The sequence below is a fragment of the Engystomops pustulosus genome, chromosome 3 (genome assembly GCF_040894005.1).
Source record: "Engystomops pustulosus chromosome 3, aEngPut4.maternal, whole genome shotgun sequence".
Classification (NCBI taxonomy): domain Eukaryota; kingdom Metazoa; phylum Chordata; class Amphibia; order Anura; family Leptodactylidae; genus Engystomops; species Engystomops pustulosus.
Genome location: NC_092413.1, coordinates 62,763,412 through 62,783,685, shown reverse-complemented (window position 1 = coordinate 62,783,685; position 20,274 = coordinate 62,763,412). Strand labels below are relative to the sequence as shown.

At 38.9% G+C, this 20,274-nt stretch overlaps 1 protein-coding gene and 1 long non-coding RNA gene across 17 annotated transcripts in view; one reads left to right on the top strand and one right to left on the bottom strand.

Moving 5' to 3' along the window:
• The window catches only part of SYNE1 (spectrin repeat containing nuclear envelope protein 1), a 476,843-nt gene that overhangs the window by 405,697 nt on the left and 50,872 nt on the right, over positions 1-20,274 (top strand). For all 16 annotated transcript variants that reach the window (XM_072140948.1, XM_072140950.1, XM_072140965.1 and 13 more), the window contains 12 exons: positions 3,748-3,924; positions 6,429-6,584; positions 7,396-7,551; positions 9,034-9,204; positions 10,481-10,614; positions 13,062-13,266; positions 14,027-14,209; positions 14,766-14,912; positions 15,026-15,180; positions 16,701-16,848; positions 17,506-17,600; positions 17,842-18,076. In XM_072140948.1, coding sequence (XP_071997049.1) covers positions 3,748-3,924; positions 6,429-6,584; positions 7,396-7,551; positions 9,034-9,204; positions 10,481-10,614; positions 13,062-13,266; positions 14,027-14,209; positions 14,766-14,912; positions 15,026-15,180; positions 16,701-16,848; positions 17,506-17,600; positions 17,842-18,076 — 1,962 coding nt within the window. The remainder of the gene's footprint in view (positions 1-3,747; positions 3,925-6,428; positions 6,585-7,395; positions 7,552-9,033; positions 9,205-10,480; positions 10,615-13,061; positions 13,267-14,026; positions 14,210-14,765; positions 14,913-15,025; positions 15,181-16,700; positions 16,849-17,505; positions 17,601-17,841; positions 18,077-20,274) is intronic.
• On the bottom strand, positions 8,775-18,979 carry LOC140121411 (uncharacterized). Its single transcript, XR_011854081.1, has 3 exons — positions 18,752-18,979; positions 11,659-11,730; positions 8,775-9,175 (listed from the first exon to the last, which is right to left on the bottom strand). It is a non-coding gene; the product is annotated as an uncharacterized lncRNA (long non-coding RNA).

Sequence of the window (20,274 nt, the reverse complement as noted above, 5' to 3'; positions counted from 1 at the left end):
TGTGGAGGAGTAGGCGTTCTGTGGAGGAGTAGGCGTTCTGTGGAGGAGTAGGCGTTCTGTGGAGGAGTAGGCGTTCTGTGGAGGAGTAGGCGTTCTGTGGAGGAGTAGGCGTTCTGTGGAGGAGTAGGCGTTCTGTGGAGGAGTAGGCGTTCTGTGGAGGAGTAGGCGTTCTGTGGAGGAGTAGGCGTTCTGTGGAGGAGTAGGCGTTCTGTGGAGGAGTAGGCGTTCTGTGGAGGAGTAGGCGTTCTGTGGAGGAGTAGGCGTTCTGTGGAGGAGTAGGCGTTCTGTGGAGGAGTAGGCGTTCTGTGGAGGAGTAGGCGTTCTGTGGAGGAGTAGGCGTTCTGTGGAGGAGTAAGCGTTCTGTGGTGGAGCAGGCGTTCTGTGGAGGGGCAGGCGTTGTGTGGAGGAGCAGGTGTTGTTCTACGTAGGTTGTGTACTACCCCCACCATGTCCCAGAAGTCATACACTGACTTGGAGGTATATAATTATATGGCCTCCGATATGGAGTCTGCTAGTGGGGACGAGTGTGGGGACGTTTTGTTTGTGCACCTCTTCCTCATAAAGCGACTCTGAGGAACCCCCGAGAAGGCGCTTTCATAGTAGTGCTGAAGTGCCTAGGTACAAGGACAAGAGAGAGGTTGCATCATGATTCTTGGGGTGTAGCTGGGCACAAGATGACATAATAGATATTTTGTACTATCCATTATGCATCATCCTTGGGGTCCACCTGTGGGGTTAAAATGCTCACTACACCCCTAGATTAATTCATGGAGGGATGTCGTTTTCAAATAGGGACAGTTCTCAGGGGTTCCTACTGTTCTGATCCCCGAGGGCATCTACAAATGTTTTATGGTGCCAAAAAAATGTAAATGTCAGTACTCCAAATGCCATTGTCTTCCGAGCCCTGCCCTGTCTCCATCTTTTAGATTATTGGCATGTACCCGGGAGAACTTGCATGATGATTTTTGGGGTGTTTGCCTCCAGTTGCATGAATTTGGTAAAATACTTTTGACACTACAATTACAAATTTAGAGAAATTGCAAAGCAAATTTTACTCGACATCGTTCAATTTGTGTTACATTTGAGCCAGGATCTTATGGGTTAAAATGCTCATACAACCCTAAATAAATTCTTTGAGGGTTGCTCTTTCCGAAAATGGGGTCACTACACGGGGGTTTCTATTGTACTGGTACCTAAGGGGCACCCCAACACCAGTCTAGTGAAACGGGTGCTCCAAAAGCTAGATTTTGCTCGCCCCTTCTCCGGCCTGCTGTGTCCCCAGCCTGTAGACTATTGCTACACATGGGGCATTGCCATACCCGAAGTAACCCACTGAATGATTTTTGGTGTGTTTATCCACAGTGGGAGTTGGGCTGAATACATTTCTTCCTACTTTGGCACATTTGAGAAAACAATGCAATTTTTACACTGCCCCCATCATCTCAGTGGTTGAAATGTTCATACAACCCTAGATAAATTCTTTGAAGGGTTCCCTTTCCTAAAATGGGGTCACTACTTGGGGGTTTCTATTGTATTGGTACACCCCAACACCAGTCTAGTGATAAGGGTGCTCCAAAAGCAAAATTTCCCTTCTCAGCCTTGCTGTGTACCCAGCTTGTCAATTTTTGGCACGTGTGGTATTGCCGTACTCTGAACAACCAAAAGAATTATTTTTGTGGTGTTTGTCTGAAGTGACATGAGTTTGACACAGTATGTTAGGTGCTAAAATGACATTTTTGAGATAAAAACGTAATTTTTAATATGCACCATTTACTTTGCATTAAATTCTGACCATCACGTTGGGGGTTAAAATGCTCACCACAACCCAAGATAAATTCTTTGAGGGGTGTAGTTTCTAAAATGGTATAATTTCTTGGGGGTTTCTACTGCACTGGTACCTAATGGGCCCTGCGAACATGACATGACCCTCTAAATCCAAACGTGTGAAAGTGGAGCTGCAAAAGCAAAATTTCGCTCCTTCCCTCCTCAGCCCTGCTGTGTGCCCAGCCTGTCAATTTTTTGGCACATGTTTGGTATTGCCGTACTCGGGACAACCCAAAGAATGATTTTTGGGGTGTTTGTCTAAAGTGGCATGGGTGGGCTACAATATATTAGGCAGTAAAATTACATTTTTGAGATAAAAACACATTTTTTACTCTGCACCATTTACTTTGCATTAGATTTTGCCCAGCATGTTGGGGGTTAAAATGCTCACCTCCAACCCCAGATAAATCTTTGAGGGGTGTAGTTTCCAAAATGGTATAATTTCTCGGGGCTTTCTATTGCACTGGTAACTCACGGGCCCTGCGAACATGATATGACCCTCTAAATCCAAACGTGCAAAAACGGAGCTGCAAAAGCAAAATTTTGCTCCTTCCCTTCTCAGCCCAGCCCAGCCTGTCAATTATTAGCACATATGTGGTATTGCCATACTCGGGACAACCTGCAGAATGATTTTTGGGGTGTTTGTCTAAAGTGGCATGGGTTGGGCACAATATATTAGGCACTAAAATGACATTTTTGAGATAAAAATGCATCTTTTACTCTGCACCATTTACTTTGCATTAGATTTTGGCCAGCATGTTGGGGGTTAAAATGCTCACCCCCAACCCCAGATAAATTCTTTGAGGGGTCTAGTTTCCTAAATGGTGACATCATTGGGAGTTTTCTATTATACTGTTACTTCAGGGGCTCTTTCAGTACACTGTGGCACCACAAAACATTTGCAGTCAAATTGGCCTTCCAAAAACCCGATGGTACAAACTCTGTTCTGGACATCGCTGTACGACTAAAGAGCAGTTGACATCCACATGTCTGGTATTACCGTACTCGGAAGAAGCAGGGCAAAAATTTTGGGATGTATATTTACCTCAAATTCCTTCTGAATTTGTCCATTTTAGGGCTAAATGAAAATAATCTTATTCAAAAATTGAAATTTCAAAATTTTCAATCCATTATTGTTTCATAAAATGGTGTTACCTGTGGGGTATATAATACATAAGCCTTTATAGAGCACTTCCAAACTGAATTGGTCACTAAAAATTTTGCATTTTTCAAATCTCTTGAAAATCTGAGAAGTTGCTACTAAAACTTGAAACCTTCTCAGATCGGTAAAAAAAGAATGGAAATGTAAAACAAATTATGGAAATAAAAATAAGACCAATGGCAAAAGGTTTCTACAAAAAAAAATTGTAGTATGACTTTTTGTCTAAAAAGTATAACATTGGAAATTTGAAAATTGTCATTTTTTTTCAAATTTTTCCTAAATTATTGAATTTTTACCCCGCTAAAAAGAAACTGATCACCGAAATGTTAGTACTAACATAAACTACAATATCTCACGAGAAAACAATCTCAAAATCACAAGGATATCTTAGTGTTAAGTTATTACCACAGGAAGAGAAACTGGTCAAATTTTAAGAAAAAGGTCTGAGCATTAACTTAAAAATCGGCTGCGTCATTAAGGAGTTAATGTGAAAAAATAGCAGCTTTGTAACCAATACTGAATATTGCATTGCATTGAAGAGATATTTGATAGCTTTTATCCCCTTAATGAATGTTGCCATTTATTTACTAGGTTTCACCTTTGCATTGTAGATGTATTCATATATATGCAGAGCTGAGATGGTGTATATATATATGGAAATTTCAGAAACCACTTATTACAGTGCAAGTTAATCAAAGTTCTATTTTGGCGATGACTGCAAAGAGATCAACACCTTACCTGTACGTGTTTTCTTCTTTCAGGGGTTTAAGATTGACATAAACTGCAAGCAACTGACAGTGGATTTTGTGAATCAGTCTGTGCTTCAAATCAGCAGCCAGGATGTGGAGAGTAAAAGAAGCGATAAAACTGATTTTGCTGAAAAGCTGGGCACCATGAACAGGAGATGGCAGATCCTGCAAGGTTTAATAACAGAAAAGGTAATCCTTCAGTTTAGGTCTCATGGCTACTCCACTAGTCTTTATTTAGTACAAAAGTGAATTTAGAGCCAACCCTTTCACACGAACATATGGTTTCTCCAGTCCTGCATTTCTGTGCCATATGAATCTGTATATACGTGACATTTTTCATTCGTATTTACATGTATGTCATTGTATTCATATAAAATACGGTGGGCTGGCAAATGATGTATGGCTGATAGATGGCGGACTATTGGTTGGGTGACAGAATGCACCTCCTACTGCTCCTGCTCTCCCTGGGTACTGCACAGATATATACGGCAGCATACGGTGCACAACATATGCAACACATTTCAAATGTTCCCATAGACTTCTTTAGCCCTTACAGAATTAAATTACTGGAGAAAATAGGATATGCTCTATAATTATTTGCGTCTTGCTCATGGTACGATACGGTGAACAATATGCTCATGTAAGTGGATGGCAATATTGCCTATTGAAATGAATGTTCTACACATTTGAAAACGGACTGAGCATAAACGGTGCGTATAAAACATATCTTTTTAAATTAAAACGATTAAAAGTAATTAAAAAAAAGTACTACAGACTAAAACTAAAAATAGAATGTACCTAACCATCCAATTCACTGTATCAAAAACTACTATATACGTGATAAAAAAAAAAATGCTTCTTCCCATCTTAGATGCTTGAGGAGACAATGTGTAATCGGGTTTAACATGCTATAGTCATGGACAAGCAGGAGTAATACAAAACAAGAAGGTAGTACAGACATACAAACATATAGGGCAGTGATGGTGAAACTTTTAGATACCAAGTGCACAAACTGCAAACCAAAGTCCAAGTAATCATTGCAGAGTGCCAACTTAGCTATTTAGCCTAAAATTACTGACAATCCCCCTCTATAAGGGACATATAATAATGTAGTATGATGACCATGACCAGTACAACAGTACAATATAAATACCGCCACACAGTGAGGAACACTACCGCCACACAGTGAGGAACACTACCGCCACACAGTGAGGAACACTACCGCCACACAGTGAGGAACACTACCGCCACACAGTGAGGAACACTTCCGCCACACAGTGAGGAACACTTCCGCCACACAGTGAGGAACACTTCCGCCACACAGTGAGGAACACTTCCGACACTCTCTCTGGCACATGTGCTATAGTTTTTCCACCACTGATATAGGGGATAGGTGGTAATCAATGGCGACCAAAACCTAAAGGGGACCTGGACTAACTGTCCCTTGTACACCCTATCCCGTACTGGGGAAAACACTAGTAAGCCCAAAGGCCTCAACTGAGGACGGCAGCACTAACCTGCTGCAACCCCGACTGGAACCTTTCCCTAGATAAGTGACCCCACTGAGGTGGGTTGTGTGATAGTGGACAGTGGACACACAATCATTGCTGTAGCATACCCAGCTATAATTGTGTTTGTATCGACTCTGCCACCAGAAGAGCGGACAGGTGACGTCATATCCTGAGGAAGCACTAACACATAGGCTGTGCGGACTATAGGACAATGGTGATGCCTCGCACCATACTGAAGCCGCACAAGCGCTTATGCGATGCATGCCACGAAAAAATAGCCCCCAGAACAGGCACTGTATTGGCCTCACGAGTCGCTGCCGTATCGCCCTTAGTAGACTACCGGGTAGAGACAAACGATTACCTGGATAATCCAGGCAACCAAGGGGACAGTGGCCTTTGTGGCTCTATACAAGAGCAAAAAGTAGGATTACAGTACAGATTACAGTAGGCTACATTTTAAAAACAGGATCCAAAAACGTAATGAGACGACATTGATCATGATTTTAACACGCATATACATTTTTCAGTGAGCCAAGAATGCTCAGGTCTGCCGGAGTTCACCATCTTCTTCCTGGTGCACGTAAGTGCATTGTCTTGCGACACAAATTGAAAGTTAAATCCTGCTCCTAGTCGGATCGTCCGATGGCATGCCCCCCAATTTCTGTTGCATGAAAGCCAGAGCAGCTGCGCCACAATCTGATTGCGTGCGACACAATCTAGCGCAAGCACCTGTTAAATACCTGTTAAAGCCCGAAAATGGCGAACAGTCCTAGGGAAATTGCGATTCGCGACCCTTAGTAAATAAGCCCCATTCCATCTTGTTTTCTTTACATTTCTTGTGTCGACATGTGACTTTCATTGAAAAGATCCATCCGATGTAGGGAACCTTATAGAGAATACTAGGTTTGTTCAAAATACTTAGTAACAATCACACAAATCTGGCCTCCATCAAAAGTGGTCAGTCCTTCTTAAGGGGCATAAATTATTCCACTTTTGCAGCCAAATGTTTGTTTGACTATAGATAATAAGTAACTCAGTAGGTACTATACAGTAAAGTTATAATTCTCAAAGCAAGTATTGTTTGGGAAACTACTTATAGATGGCACTAAATAGACAATTGTATTTTTCCTGGACTGGAGATTATTTGCATAGATGCACATTTAAACCATTATTATTCTGTAGATCCAGATGCTTGAGCGGCTATTAGAGTCATGGACAGAATACAAAAACAATGTACAAAGTCTGAAATCCTGGTTTGAAAAGCAAGAAAAGAAGTTGCAGAAGCAGCAAAGTATTGGTGATCAGGTGTCAGCCCAGAACAGCCTAAAGGAATGTCAGGTAACTCATACAAGTACTTTTTCTTATTATCTTGTCATTAAATGTTATCCTTTTGGAAAAGCAAAATATGTAATAAGGTATAATAAAAATTGCAAAGTGCATTTCAGTAAACGTTAATAAATGATTTAATTTCACAGCACTCATAGGATAGAAAATAAGCTTATTTTCAGCACTGACCAGAAGATGTCTCCATAGAACTGGTTTTATGTACCTAAATAGGCCTCTCATACAGTGAATGCAAGAAAATTTTTTAAAAAGTATTAAATCTTTTTAATAGAAAATTGTATTATGTTATGCATCATTGTTACTGTGATTCCAAACATAGAAAGAAATATAAATAATTAGAAATACTTGAAGAATTCCTTTAGCTTTTCCATACGACAATGCAAAATGTGTTCTGTGTGCAAAGGTCCCCTCTGAGTTTTGCCAAAATACGTTGGCTTCCATAGCAAGGTCAGAAAAAGAACAAACATTTAAGGAACAGTACAAAAATAAATTAGTTTTTTAGGACAAAATTAAGTGGAGAAGAAATAATGCTAATTTAGATTCCATAAAGAATCATTACAATTTGGAAGTCTTTTGTACTAGTATGTTATTTTAAAATAAATTTACAACCTCTGTTACTATCTTCAACCACAACACAGAGCAGCTTGGCATCACATAACCTATACTGGTCTAGCCCTATTGACTTGTAATGATCCATTGGGTTCCATCAAACAGAAGTCAAGATTTTCATGACATTTTCACACTGCAGCCACTTTTATATATAATTTCCACAGTAATTTCTCATGATTTTTTTAATTAATTTCAGGAACTTGAAGAATCTGTCAAAGCTAAAGAAAAAGATTTAGAGAAGGTTGGACAAACTGGAATGTCCTTAATCCAGAATAAAAAAGAAAAGGCTATTGCTATGGTCATGGAGACCATTAATGAGCTAAACCAATATTGGGCAAATTTGGACTGTAAGGTCAGTATTCTGATTCTCATACATGTGAAAATGCATGGACAACAAGCCATGTCATGGTAAATTAACTGTACAAAGACTTGTGGCTTGGGAGACAGTTTTGTCTACATGTAGTAGGTAGTGTAATTCACTACATTTAACATGATGTTGCTACTTATCTTTCAATATTTAGTATTTTGGAAATTATTTTATTGGGTTTAACTCTCCTTGTGGAAATTGATCTACCCGTATATACTCGAGTAGAAGCCGAGGCCCCTATTATTACCACAAAAACCTGGTAAAACCTATATATTTTTTACTCAATTATAAGCCGAGTTTGGGTTTTCAGCACATTTTTTTGTGCTGAAAAACTAGACTTCTACTTGAGTATATATGGTACTTGAATATTATGAAAAAAGACATTTGATATAATTTTTAATACATTGTATAACTCATTGTGCACTGACAAATGAAGGTTGGCCCTATTCACACAATCTTACTACCCAGCCATGGGAAGTCTGAGAACTGTGAATTTTATTTAAATGGACATGATTCACTGAGCTGATTCACCCAGTTATTTGGTTTATGTTCATATCTGTCCCATTCTCATTGGTGCTCACATTCTAATTTCCCCATTTTGTAAAATTGAGTCAAAGTTATATTTATAAGCGGGGTGGGGGTATCGTTGCATCTGCAGAACTTATCAAGAAATTACAATTTAACTCCAGACCTTAACATTGTTTGTGCCAAAATGTCACATAATTCTAACTTACAAAATTCCCCCAAAGATCTTCAAACTGTCCACAATGTAGTACTGCAGTTTTCCTGCAGGGCAATCGCTTCCTCTGCAAAATCAACTGTTTGCTGGGAGTTCTTATAGAACAATTGCTTTAACAATGTGTTAATTTACAGTACATTTATATTATAATTTGTTTTCATGTAAAATATAGGCACTCACTCCACTTGTTTCCTGATCACTGTAGTTTGTAATATTTATACCTGCATTGGTTCTTGTCTTATGTAATATATGTGAACCCCAATATTGATTGTACAGTCCCCTGAAATTGATGGTGTTCTATAGATGCTAATAATAATTGAATTGTTGTATTAAAAAACCATTACATTTTCTACACCATTCCTATTTTTTAATCAAATAAACGCTAAAATAACTAAAATTGTATATCTTTATTATCAACATATTATTTATCATTAAGAAACCCCAGTTGTCTGCTATGTACCTGCTGGATTGCATTCACTCACAATTCTTAGACCAAATACTGCCAACAAATGGCTCAGAAGCACAATGTGTTTTGTGGCCAGTCACTTCTGCTTGGTGAAATGAATAGCAGTGTAAATATCGAAGAACAGGGGACTATAGTCACAAAAGTTTATTGCTAGAATAAAAGTTGAAATCTTTTGTTGTTCTTTTTACCTGAGGCCATGGACAAAGAAAGGAAAGAGCAGAAGAAAGTCACATTTGTTTTATGGCTCTATTGTTTTTCTTAGGTGTGTCAACTGAGGATATTGTTACAGTCAGTACTTGATCACTGGAGCATTTACAAAGAGGTTTATGAAAAGCTAAACAGCTACTTGATGGAAGCCAGCTATACCTTGTCCCGTTTCCAGCTCTTGACAGGATCCATGGAAGCTGTAAAGGTTCAAGTAGACAACATGCAGGTGAGAGACACTAGACTTACAGTTTCTATGGGAATTGCTTTTTCAGAATCCTTTCATGTCAATGTCATTGCCAATCAAGTATTTGTTACCATTACCCAGTAAAAAAAAATCTGCTTTAGAGCAATTTCACAATATCAGTATTTGATCAATATTTCACATCAGTATTTGAAAGAGAAAATCAGAAGTGGAACCTGCACAGAGAAAGGGTATACAGGTGGTCCCCTACTTAAGGACACCCGACTTACAGATGACCCATAGCCCATTTGGCTAAATTTTAGGAATTTTCAAATGAGTGTCTAATAATTGCTTGTAGCTGTACTATGGTGAGCCCCTATAGTGGATTTTACAGGTGGGCCCTATGCATTCTATTCTGACACTGGTCATAGACAACCTATACACAGTTATTTAATCTGTAAGACTGTTAGGTTGTTAAAGGGGCCGGCCTCTTATACAAAACCTTACTAGGATAAGTATAAAACCCTAACAGGGCTACAGATATCATACTTACAGTGGTAAAGTATCTGTGTAGTCGCAGGGACCATTGGGTGACATGACCCATTGATGACAGAACTCCCTATTGTATCCTGTTTACTGCTAGCTTAATGTGAATGTAGGGGAGAATTATATACTGTAATTACTCCCATAACAGTGGGTGGAAGGGCAAGTGGATGTTCTAGACATTCTTGGCTTCTATACAGGATTGACTCACAGCACCCACCATCTGCCAGAAGCTAGCAGGACACCGAATATCTTAAGAAGTCCTTAGTCCTGTTGTCACCAGGTCTCTTAACCCAATGCTATCCAAACAGAAACTAAATCATAATGATATGGGTGACCCTAGTAGGGGTCTTATACAAGGCCGGATTATAGGGAGGGCTCCATGATTGTGGGCCCCGGGGCTCCCACCACTTTACTCATAAGGGGGCCCCCACCAGCAGTGTGTGGCTGTTCACAGTTCTGACAGTGACTAGGACTAGTATTGAGTACAACAACCACTATACTAGATAGGCTTAAACATCTGCCAGCTAGGCCAGAAGATAGGTTAACATGTAATTTAGAATAGTAATGTGTACCACTGTCTGGGCCCCTAACAGATTTTGCGTCCATGGGCTCCACCTACCTTAATCTGGCCTTGGTCTTATACTAGGCCAAGAAAAGTTTTGTATAAGTGACCAACCCCCTTTAATACATTATAATTTCTGTTATAGCCAAACTTTTTAATTGTTTTTGCTTTTGCTTTCATCAAATGAACTGAGTTCATGTTGTGCATTAACAGAGTCTACAAGAAGAGCTTGAGAAGCATGAATCCGTTTTAAACAAGTTTGGCTCTGTAACCAACATGCTCCGGGATGAGTGCAATTCTTTTGTGGGAGAGACACTGAAGAGCACTTTAAAAGAGGTCACTTCGAGGTAAAGGCAGATTCTATTTAAAATAGCATCTGAGCACATTCTCCTCCGTCCGTCTTAAGCACTTCAGCTACTCTTTCCAAACGTTACTGAAAGTTTGGATTGATGTAAATGACCCTCTTCATACTAGGATCACAAGAAGTAGGGCCAATCATCCTAATATATTTTGAATATATTATTCACATTTTATTAAGGAAGCTTAATCCTCACACACTTCTGTATTACAAAATTGAAATGAAAACTTTGTATAGCATTGGAAATCCAGAACTGTTTATTAGAAGCCATGAATCCATGTGTATTTGCTTACTTCTGCTCACTGGCTCAAAATATGTAGCTTTTTTGTGACAAAGGGATGTGAGATTCTGGATACTGTCAGAATTTTTCACCATGCAATTAGGTTGCAGTTCAGAATAGCTATGTTACCATAGCTTGTTGTAGAAGGGGGGGGGGGGTGGTAGTGCAGGTAGTGCAGGTGAGCCAAGGCAGTTGTTGTAGGGGACATTATATTCAGGAAGACGGAATACTTTTTCGCCAATACCACCTCAACCAAATGGTTTGCTGTTTCCCTGGTGTCAGAGTATAGCATGTGGTGGAAAGGGTGGATAAATTACTGGGAGGGGCTGGAGACGACCCAGCTGTCTTTGGCCATGTTGAAACCAATGACATACTAGATGATGGAGGAGCCTAAAGAATAGTTTTAAAGAATTAGGTTCAAAGCTCAAGTGAAGAACCTCCAAGGTACTATGCTCTGGAATACTACCTGTGCCATGCGCTACACAGAGAAGACAGTGTAGAAGATCCTAGCAAGGGTGGTGGAGTATTAAAACAAGGATCGGGGGAGAAGGACAAAGAAGAAGCTAAGGGCAGCCTATGTTGGTGTGTGAAAGGGGGATTAAGGCAGTGGATATGGAGATCCACTAGCTTCAAAACAATAGTGATATATGTGCCATTAAAATCAGTTGCCTCTACAGCTAGCAAGATTTTGTCATGGACTCTCGGGATAGGGATGTAATATTACCGCTGTACAAGGCATTGATTCGGCCTCACCTGAAATATGCCGTCCAGTTCTGGGCACCAATCCATAAAAAGCATGTCCTGGAGGGGTATGGAGGGTCTCAGCTATAAGGAAAGATTAAAACAACTAGATTTATTTAGTCTGGAAAAGAGACGACTAAGAGGGGACATGATTAATGTATATAAATATATAATGGTCCATACAAAAAGTATGGTGGAAAGATTTTCCTGATGATATCAAATCAAAAGACAAGGGGCCACTGTCTGCATCTGGAGAAAACAAGGTTTAATCACCAAAGGCGATAGAGCTTTTTAACTGTGAGAACTGTCAATCTCTGGAATAGCCTGCCTCTGGCGCTGGTCACAGTAGAGACAGCAGAGAGCTTCAAGAAGGTTTTTACACCTAAATAACATTGACAGTTATGTTATATAGAATTGTTTCCCCTAAATCCCTTCCTCATCCATTTCCTTCCCTTCCTTGCTTGAACTTGATGGACATCTGTCTTTTTTAAAAAAAAATGTTAACCAAGTCAGGGTTTTCAGCATAATATTGTAATAAAAAAGACCCACTCAGCTTATACTCAGTTTATATGGGTCCATGGACTCATGCACACACTGATGACATCATATTGTGTGCGCAGCAGGGTGCATGGAACAGTCTCTACCCACAGTGCCAGGGAAGAGCCAGAGGTAATAACGGAGTACTGAGGGGAGGTTGTTGAGAATTTCATTACTAGGGGAGGCTACTGGCCATTTTATTACTGGGGGGGGCTGCTGGGCAATTCATTACTGGTGAGGACTGTTGGGCATGGCATTACTGGGGGAGTATTGGGGAATTTCATTGCACGAGGAGGCTGCTGTAAATTTCCTTACTGGTTTAGAATGCTGACATGTTGGGAATTCCATTACAGGAGAAGGCTGCTTGGCATTTATTTATTCGGGGAGGCTGCCGGGCCTTAAGTTACTGGGAGACAGGTCACAGGTCAGGAAATGGTACTGCTGGGGCTATTAACACACACGTAGGTCATACAGCTTGGTCAGTATTGTTCAGTAATTGTTCAGTATTCTAGTTGTCAATGGGGCACATGTATTTTAAGCCTACCAGCTGCCTGTTTTCTTGCTTTTCTGCTAGTCAGATGTATCTTAGTGGTTTTTCTTTTAAATACAATTGACTGTTGAAGAGTTAAGGTCTTTAAATGTTGCAAATGACATTGTGCTGTTTACTGTGTCTGCTATAGGGTAAATGTTTTGCACCAAAATCTGTGACTTTTAAAAAAAGTTGCAACATCTTGAATCACTGATAACCCTGGGAACCCTGCAGAAAACTCAATCATGGTTAAGGGAAAAAGCTAAGCCAAATCAGAGATACGGTAGATTTCCCCCAATGTTGTGCCTAAATAGAATTAATGGAATTATGTGTTTATGTATGTTTTAAGGTGGAATTGTTTATTAGAAGATATCGCAGAACAACTACATTCAAGCAAGAATCTACTTCATCTGTGGCAGAAGTACAAAGAGCTCTGCATTCAATGTACCAATAGCGTTCAGATGCAGGAAGATCGCACCAATCAGTTGCTTAAGACTGCCACCAGCAAGGACATAGGAGATGAAGAAAATGCTACTTGGATACAGGAATGCAATGTTTGTATACATATAAAATACTTTATGAAATTTATTTTTAGTCAAAATCCATTCAATAGACTCTCTATGCTTTCTATTTATGTATGTATCATATGCACTTCAGGGAATTATGATGCATGAAGCAGACATTTGAGACCGCATGTAGTGTTTTTTTTAAAACTACCTGCACCGGAGCATGTGGAATAACAGGCTGCAAACATTGTACCCGTGGTCCACTGTATGTAATCCATGCAACAATGACAATAGAACAAAACTGACCAAGCCACATATCATTGGAGGTCCTTTTCATAGAAACCACAGAATGAACACGCTGAAATACATAGGGCCTTGTGCTAGCTGTTGAAACAACAATATGTGCATCCAGTTTATGGCAGGACAAGCTCACACATAATGAATGAAATATATTGAAATCATTTGAAAGAAAAATATGTCTGTAGATGTCATTCTGTATTTTAGCTTTTAGCAGCAAAGATTTGCAATATTGTATTTTATTTACATTGTGTAAAATTGGAGTCCTTGATAAAATTCACAATAGCAAATCTCTATGCAATGTGCACTTTGAAGAAGCAAAGATCTGAAACAGTGACTAGATCAATTATTTCTTTTTAGCTGTTATTTTTATACTTGTTTTGGGTCGGAACTAAAATCAGCCAAAGTGTTGTCTTTTTTCATGTTCTGTAGCTAACAATAGAACTTTGTTAATATTGAGAGACTAACATTTTCTGTCTTGTATCATCAATGTGTCTTCTGCTTCATTCAGGTACTTTTGAAAAACTTGGGTGCATCTAAAAGTTCATTGACCGTTCTCCAGGAGACAGGAGAGCAGATTAAAAAGCATGTTGATTCATCTGCTGCTGCAACCATCCTGTCTGATCACCTTTCTTTCAGCCAGCGTTTGACAGCATTGGAGCAGGCACTCCTACGCCAACAAGCAATCCTGCAGGTATTCAGTTTTGTGTGAATATATATTTTCTTATTCTGCTGGCTGGCCTGCCATAGAGCCATATATGTGGGATATTTTTATTTGAGGTAAACCTATTCTAGTTGTCCATTGAAACCAATCAGAGCTCAGGTTTTATTCTATAAACTGCTGTGGGAAAGAGGCTGAGCTCCGATTGGTTGCAACTTTAACAGTTCTGCTCTCGGACACTTCTGATTAATCCCAACCCCCCTCTTATAAAGTTTTGTCTTTAAAAGATGAGTAAAACCTTTCACCTTTTTTGTGGTGAATTCAAACTACTTCACTGCTGCAGAGGAAGACTTTTGATAAGTAACTTCAGAACAGAAAATGTCATAACTCTGGAAAGAAAAGGGCAAGCAGCACAATATGGGCATTGTTCTGTTTGTTTTAAAGTGGGAAATGCATATGCCAATTTAGTAAAAATCATTATGACATTGGAGTTGCACCTTAAATACAAGTATTTTTGAAAAAAATAATTTAATAAAAAATTAAATCATTGTTATATATTATGTGTAATCAAGCCTGTCTCTTTTTGCAGGCGGGTGTCTTGGATTATGAAACATTTGTGAAGAGTCTTGAAGACCTTGAAATGTGGCTTCTTGAAGCCGGAGAGGTTCTTAATGGACAGGACCCAAACAGATCCTCTGACCTGTCCACAATTCAAGAGAGAATGGAAGAACTTAAAGTAAGCAAATTCAGAGGGTTATAGTCCATGACTTGCTATGGATAGCTGTGGAATACATGTAATCATATTGAATACATTATGCATTACATTTTAATTGAATTTCTTTATTGCAGAGGCAAATGTTAAAATTTAGCAGCATGGCTCCAGACTTGGATCGTCTCAATGAATTAGGATACAGACTACCACTAAATGACAAGGAAATTAAACGCATGCAGTGTTTGAATAGAACTTGGACATTGGTCTCATCACAAACAACAGAAAGGTTCAGGTAAAGTGAATGATAACACATATATTTTAGTTTGACAATGGAGGGGGCTATACTTATAGGATGTATAATGGATAAACTGACCAATTTAATTGGAGTTGGCCAACTATCTAATATGTAATTGCTCAGAACGGGTTATTCTGCTCCTATACTTATTGCTTATACTAATTGCTCAGAAAAGATTATTCTGCTTCTATAAAGGACTTTAAACAAAAAAATACCAAATAGTTGAAACACAACTTCAGTAGATGTTCATGAATTTCTGATGTATATTGGTTTATTGACTTCTGAGGCACACGGGATCCCAAAGATGGATTAGATCAATCAATTTTATAAGGTCTGGGAAAGCTGTTATGATTTTCCAGAAATAAATACACACCTACACAAAAAAATAAATAATTGCAAAGTAAAAATAAATTAATTATGAAAATTGATTTAACTGAAAAAATTATTTAAGAAATACCCCACTTGATCGAAACTCCACTTTTTTGCCATTTTGCAACATTTAAAAAGTGATCAAAAGGCTGTTCAGTCCTCAAATGGTAGCAATGAAGATGTTATCTCATCTCACATAAATGTGACATGTCACACAGCTCCGTACACTGAAGTATGAAAAAGTTATTAGCACCAGAAGATGGCAAAATGAATCTTTTTTTTTGTACAGGTTTTATTATTTTTTTAGATGCATTAAAGCACAATAAAACCTATATAAATTTAGTATCCCTGTGATCGTACCGACCCAAAGAATAAAGGATACATGTCATTTGTTGTAAATGCCAAGCCCACTAGAAAATGGTGCAAATCCATTTTTTTACCCATTTCACTGCATTTGGAATTTTTTTCCTGCTTCACGGGACATGGCATAGAATATTCAATACCGTCACTGCGGTATTGCGCTGCCATTTGTTATGCAGGAAACAAGCCCTCATACAGAGAGAGATTTTTGACTGTAGGGGTGAAAAATGAAAATGCAAAATGGAAAAAGGGCCTCGGCCGGAAGGGGTTAAAGGTAACCTTTAAACCTAATGACGGGTTCCTGCAGCAGTCTTCAAATGGTTTATAAAGTAGTCACTAAGTGATTCTGCCAAAATCATCTTCTTTCATATAGCTTGTGCATTGACATTGGCCAAGTCACTCAGTAACTCACTGAAGATAGGAGATGCCCCCTGTGACTCAGGTGAGCATTATGGCAGGGTTCCAGTTAATTTTTAAAACTACATTTTATGTGAATATAAACTATAGATTGTAAAGGTAAAAATTATTTTTTAACCATTTAAAGACCGCTGCAGGAACCTGTTAAAAGGTTCAAAAGTGAAAACCTGATGACAGGTTCCCTTTAAAAATTATGCCAACATAAAGCAGCTATTTAGTAGCCAATTTTGGTGGCACATATGCAAAATACTAGTACCGTATTTTTAAAAAATAAAATGAAAGTCCATAGATTTGTTTTTAATCCTTCTGATGCCTTTAACCCTTAAATGTTAGACTAACCCAGAGTAATCTGATTTTTTTTTCTTTTACAGCAAATTACAGTCTTTCCTACTGCATCATCAGACCTTTTTGGAAAAATGTGAAACTTGGATGGAGTTCTTGATCCAGACAGAACAGAAGCTTGCTGTGGAGATCCCAGGAAACTACCAAAGTCTTTTAGAGCAGCAAAGGGCACATGAGGTAAACAATAGGAAAGGTTTCAAATAAAACAAACAACACACTTTACAGTAATCTGAAAGAATATTGCCCAACTGTATTATAAGACTTCACCTAGGGCTGTGTTCACTTCTGCATTGCTGGATCTGTTGTGAACACCCATCTTAGATATGATCAAAATTGCAGAACAAGAAAGGGCTGGTCTCATTTAACTTTGTACAGTACAGAGCTGGACTCCCTGATCTGTTGGGGGTCTGCTTGCTTGTGTAACTATGCAAAATAAAGTGGTTAATTGTATCATAAGAGTCCAGCTGAGAGTTCAGCCAATTTGGTTTTAATGTGTAAAGATGTTTTTAATATTTTCACGAATTGATTAAAACTATATAGAATATACAGTGCATTATTTATTTTCTAACCGCTATCTCCATCCTTTACTTGGGAATATTTGATAGTCATTTGACAAGAGCTATTTGCTTTATACCATAGTTTGATATAAAAAGTTTTTCTTAGTACCTGTCACAAAAGCCACGCAAAGAATGGTAGTGTCATAACTTAGTGAGAGGTCAGTAAATGTCTTTGAGCTACATGCCAAATTCTTCATCGCCTTATAGCTAGAAAACCAATACTACTCAGCAAGAAGCTATCTGTCATAGCAGTTAACATGTATTTTTCCTTTGTCAGCTATTTCAAGCCGAAATGTTCAGCCGCCAACAGATTTTGCATTCAATTATTGCCGATGGACAAAGGCTTCTTGAGCAAGGACAAGTGGATGATAGGTACAGAATAGTTATAAATGTATTGTATGTGATATACTCATCAGTTCTTTTTGTGATTCAAAATAATTTCATTGTGCCTTAAGTAATGATTTCTTTATGTCTTAAAAGAGGGACATAATTTTCCCCAAAAAAGTTTGACACAGAAATCATTGTGACCTTTTACATTATAAGTAAACACATTTTCATGATTGTCAGGACATACTGTACACATGTGGATAATCATACCATATTGACTTCTCAGGGATGAGTTCAACCTCAAGCTAGCCCTTCTGAGTAATCAGTGGCAAGGAGTGATCCGTCGTGCTCAACAAAGGAGAGGGATCATTGATAGTCAGATACGCCAATGGCAACGCTACAGAGAGATGGCAGAAAAGCTGCGCAAATGGCTGGTGGAGATGTCTTATCAGCCAGTGACTGGTCTTGGAAGCATCCCTATACCACTCCAACAAGCCCGAACGCTTCTAGATGAAGTCCAGGTATCAAATTGTCTTTGTTAAATCCTTAAAACTTTCTTATAATTTTTACATCAAGGGGGAGTAAAATTTTCTGGCTTGCTATATATTATGCATTATTTACAAATGCCCTGTGATGACAGGATGCCGCAAACCAACATATTTTTTTTATTTAATATGGTGATGATTTCATGGTTATATCTTAAACCTCCAATGCACTGCCAGTTATTCTGTACTGACTTGTAAGCCAGTTCCTATGGCATCAATTGCAATGAAGTGGCAAGTACTGCCTGTGGTTTAGTGACTATTACTAAAGCTTCAGGAAACTACAGAAAGTCCTTCTTTCATAAACATTACCGGGCAGTGCACTCTAATTTATTGTTTTCCCTTACTTTAGTATTTTAGTAGTACTTTATTGTTGAAAGGATAGGGAAAGGGTCCTAGAAATTTTCTGTATAACACTAGGGCAACTGATTAGATCCTTTTAAATGCAATAAGCCAAAACAAAATCCTTTCATTTTGATAACAATATAATTTATATTGTTAAAGAGGGCTGAATAGTTGTAATTAAGTTAAACTATATAGTATAGTTTAAGTGTATATAAGGCTACTTAAGAATAGAAAAACACTTGCATGCATACTGATACTTTAAGGAAATCTGCCATCAAAATCAAGCATGATAAAACCATGGACACTTACTCATAGATCCAGGCACTGTGTCTGTGGTAATCTTCTTACATTTGTTATCCATTCTCTCCAAAAACAACTTTTACAAGTATGCTATTGAGACAGAAGGGTACGGGGAATTTACCAAAGCTCCTCCATTCTGCAGATTCACTGTTAGTGAAGACCTTCCCAATGTGTGTTGAAACTTTCTCTGCCAGATTACTACTGATCAGTTATTAAAACAGATACACTGCAATACTGTTGTATGGCGGTTTATAAGAGCAGTTAGCCTATGCAGATGCATAGCCTGACATGCACAGTGACAGATCCTGTTGGAAACTCAGCAGCTGAAGACACTCACTGGAGGTGGCTATCAAGGTGGGGGTAGGTGAGGAAGCCCTAATACTGTGGATTCTCCAGGTACTTCTAAGGGCTACCTCTCAGATTACTCCGGGTCAGAATCTGAGGAAGAGGATTGTTTCCATTAGAAGACCCTGACCATCTGATCAAGTTAGTAAGATCTACAATGGAGATTGAGGAGCACAAAGAATGTCTTTCGGTCCAGGACATTATATTCCAGGGACTGGAAGAAAAGCAAATGCAGGGTTTTTCCTTACACAAAAATATCTCCTCTCTCATTCAGGAGAAATGGAAGAAACCTGAGAAGAAAGGCTTCACCCCACATGCTGTCAAAAGGAAGTGTGTTGGGATAGACCTCCAAAAATTGATGTCACAATCTTAAAAATTTCCCAAAAATACACCCTCCCCTTTGTAGATGCAGGAAATTTAAAAAATCCTATAGACAAGAAAGCAGACTGCTACCTCTAGATCTTGGGAGGCTCTTTGGCTGCCCTTAAGCCCATTGGCTAAATGTGTGGCAAGATCCCTCTTTATGTTTAGACAAGGTACTCCAAGGGACAAATTGCTTTCAGACGTTACCACTTCTCAGAAAGCATCAGCTTTACTTGTGAGGACGTTGCTTCCAAAAATCGTTTATGTGTTATTCTATGCGAAGGAGAATATCTATTCTCTAGGTTAGATATTGTAAAAAGCCTCAGACAGGAAGAAATGCTTCCTGAAATGTCACTGATTCAGAAGTATTCCTTTCTGTCTTCAAAAGAGGTTTGTGCCCAATCAAAAGCCTAGTGATAGAAAAGTGGCTGGAAATCATCTAGGAGACCAAGAGACATCATGTTTAATCCGCTAAAAAACCTAACCAATAATGATGCCAAGTCCCGGTGGGGGGTAGACTCTCCTGCTTCTACTCTGAATGGTAGAAGATATCCAATAATAAATGGGTCATAGGGGTCATCCATGAAGGATTGAAGCTTCCATTCTTATCTCCCCTACCACAAAGGTTTAAAATACCTTGTATGGCTAATTTCCAAGCTCAGATGGCACTAGAGATGGAGGTCAATGTTTTTCTTCAGAAAGCAGTCCTAATGAAGGTCACGTCACAGGAAGAAGGGTCAGTATTCTTTTCTACCCTATTTCATGTTGGCAAACCTGATGGCTCATTAACCCCTTAGCGTTCCGCGCCGTAGCTCTACGACACT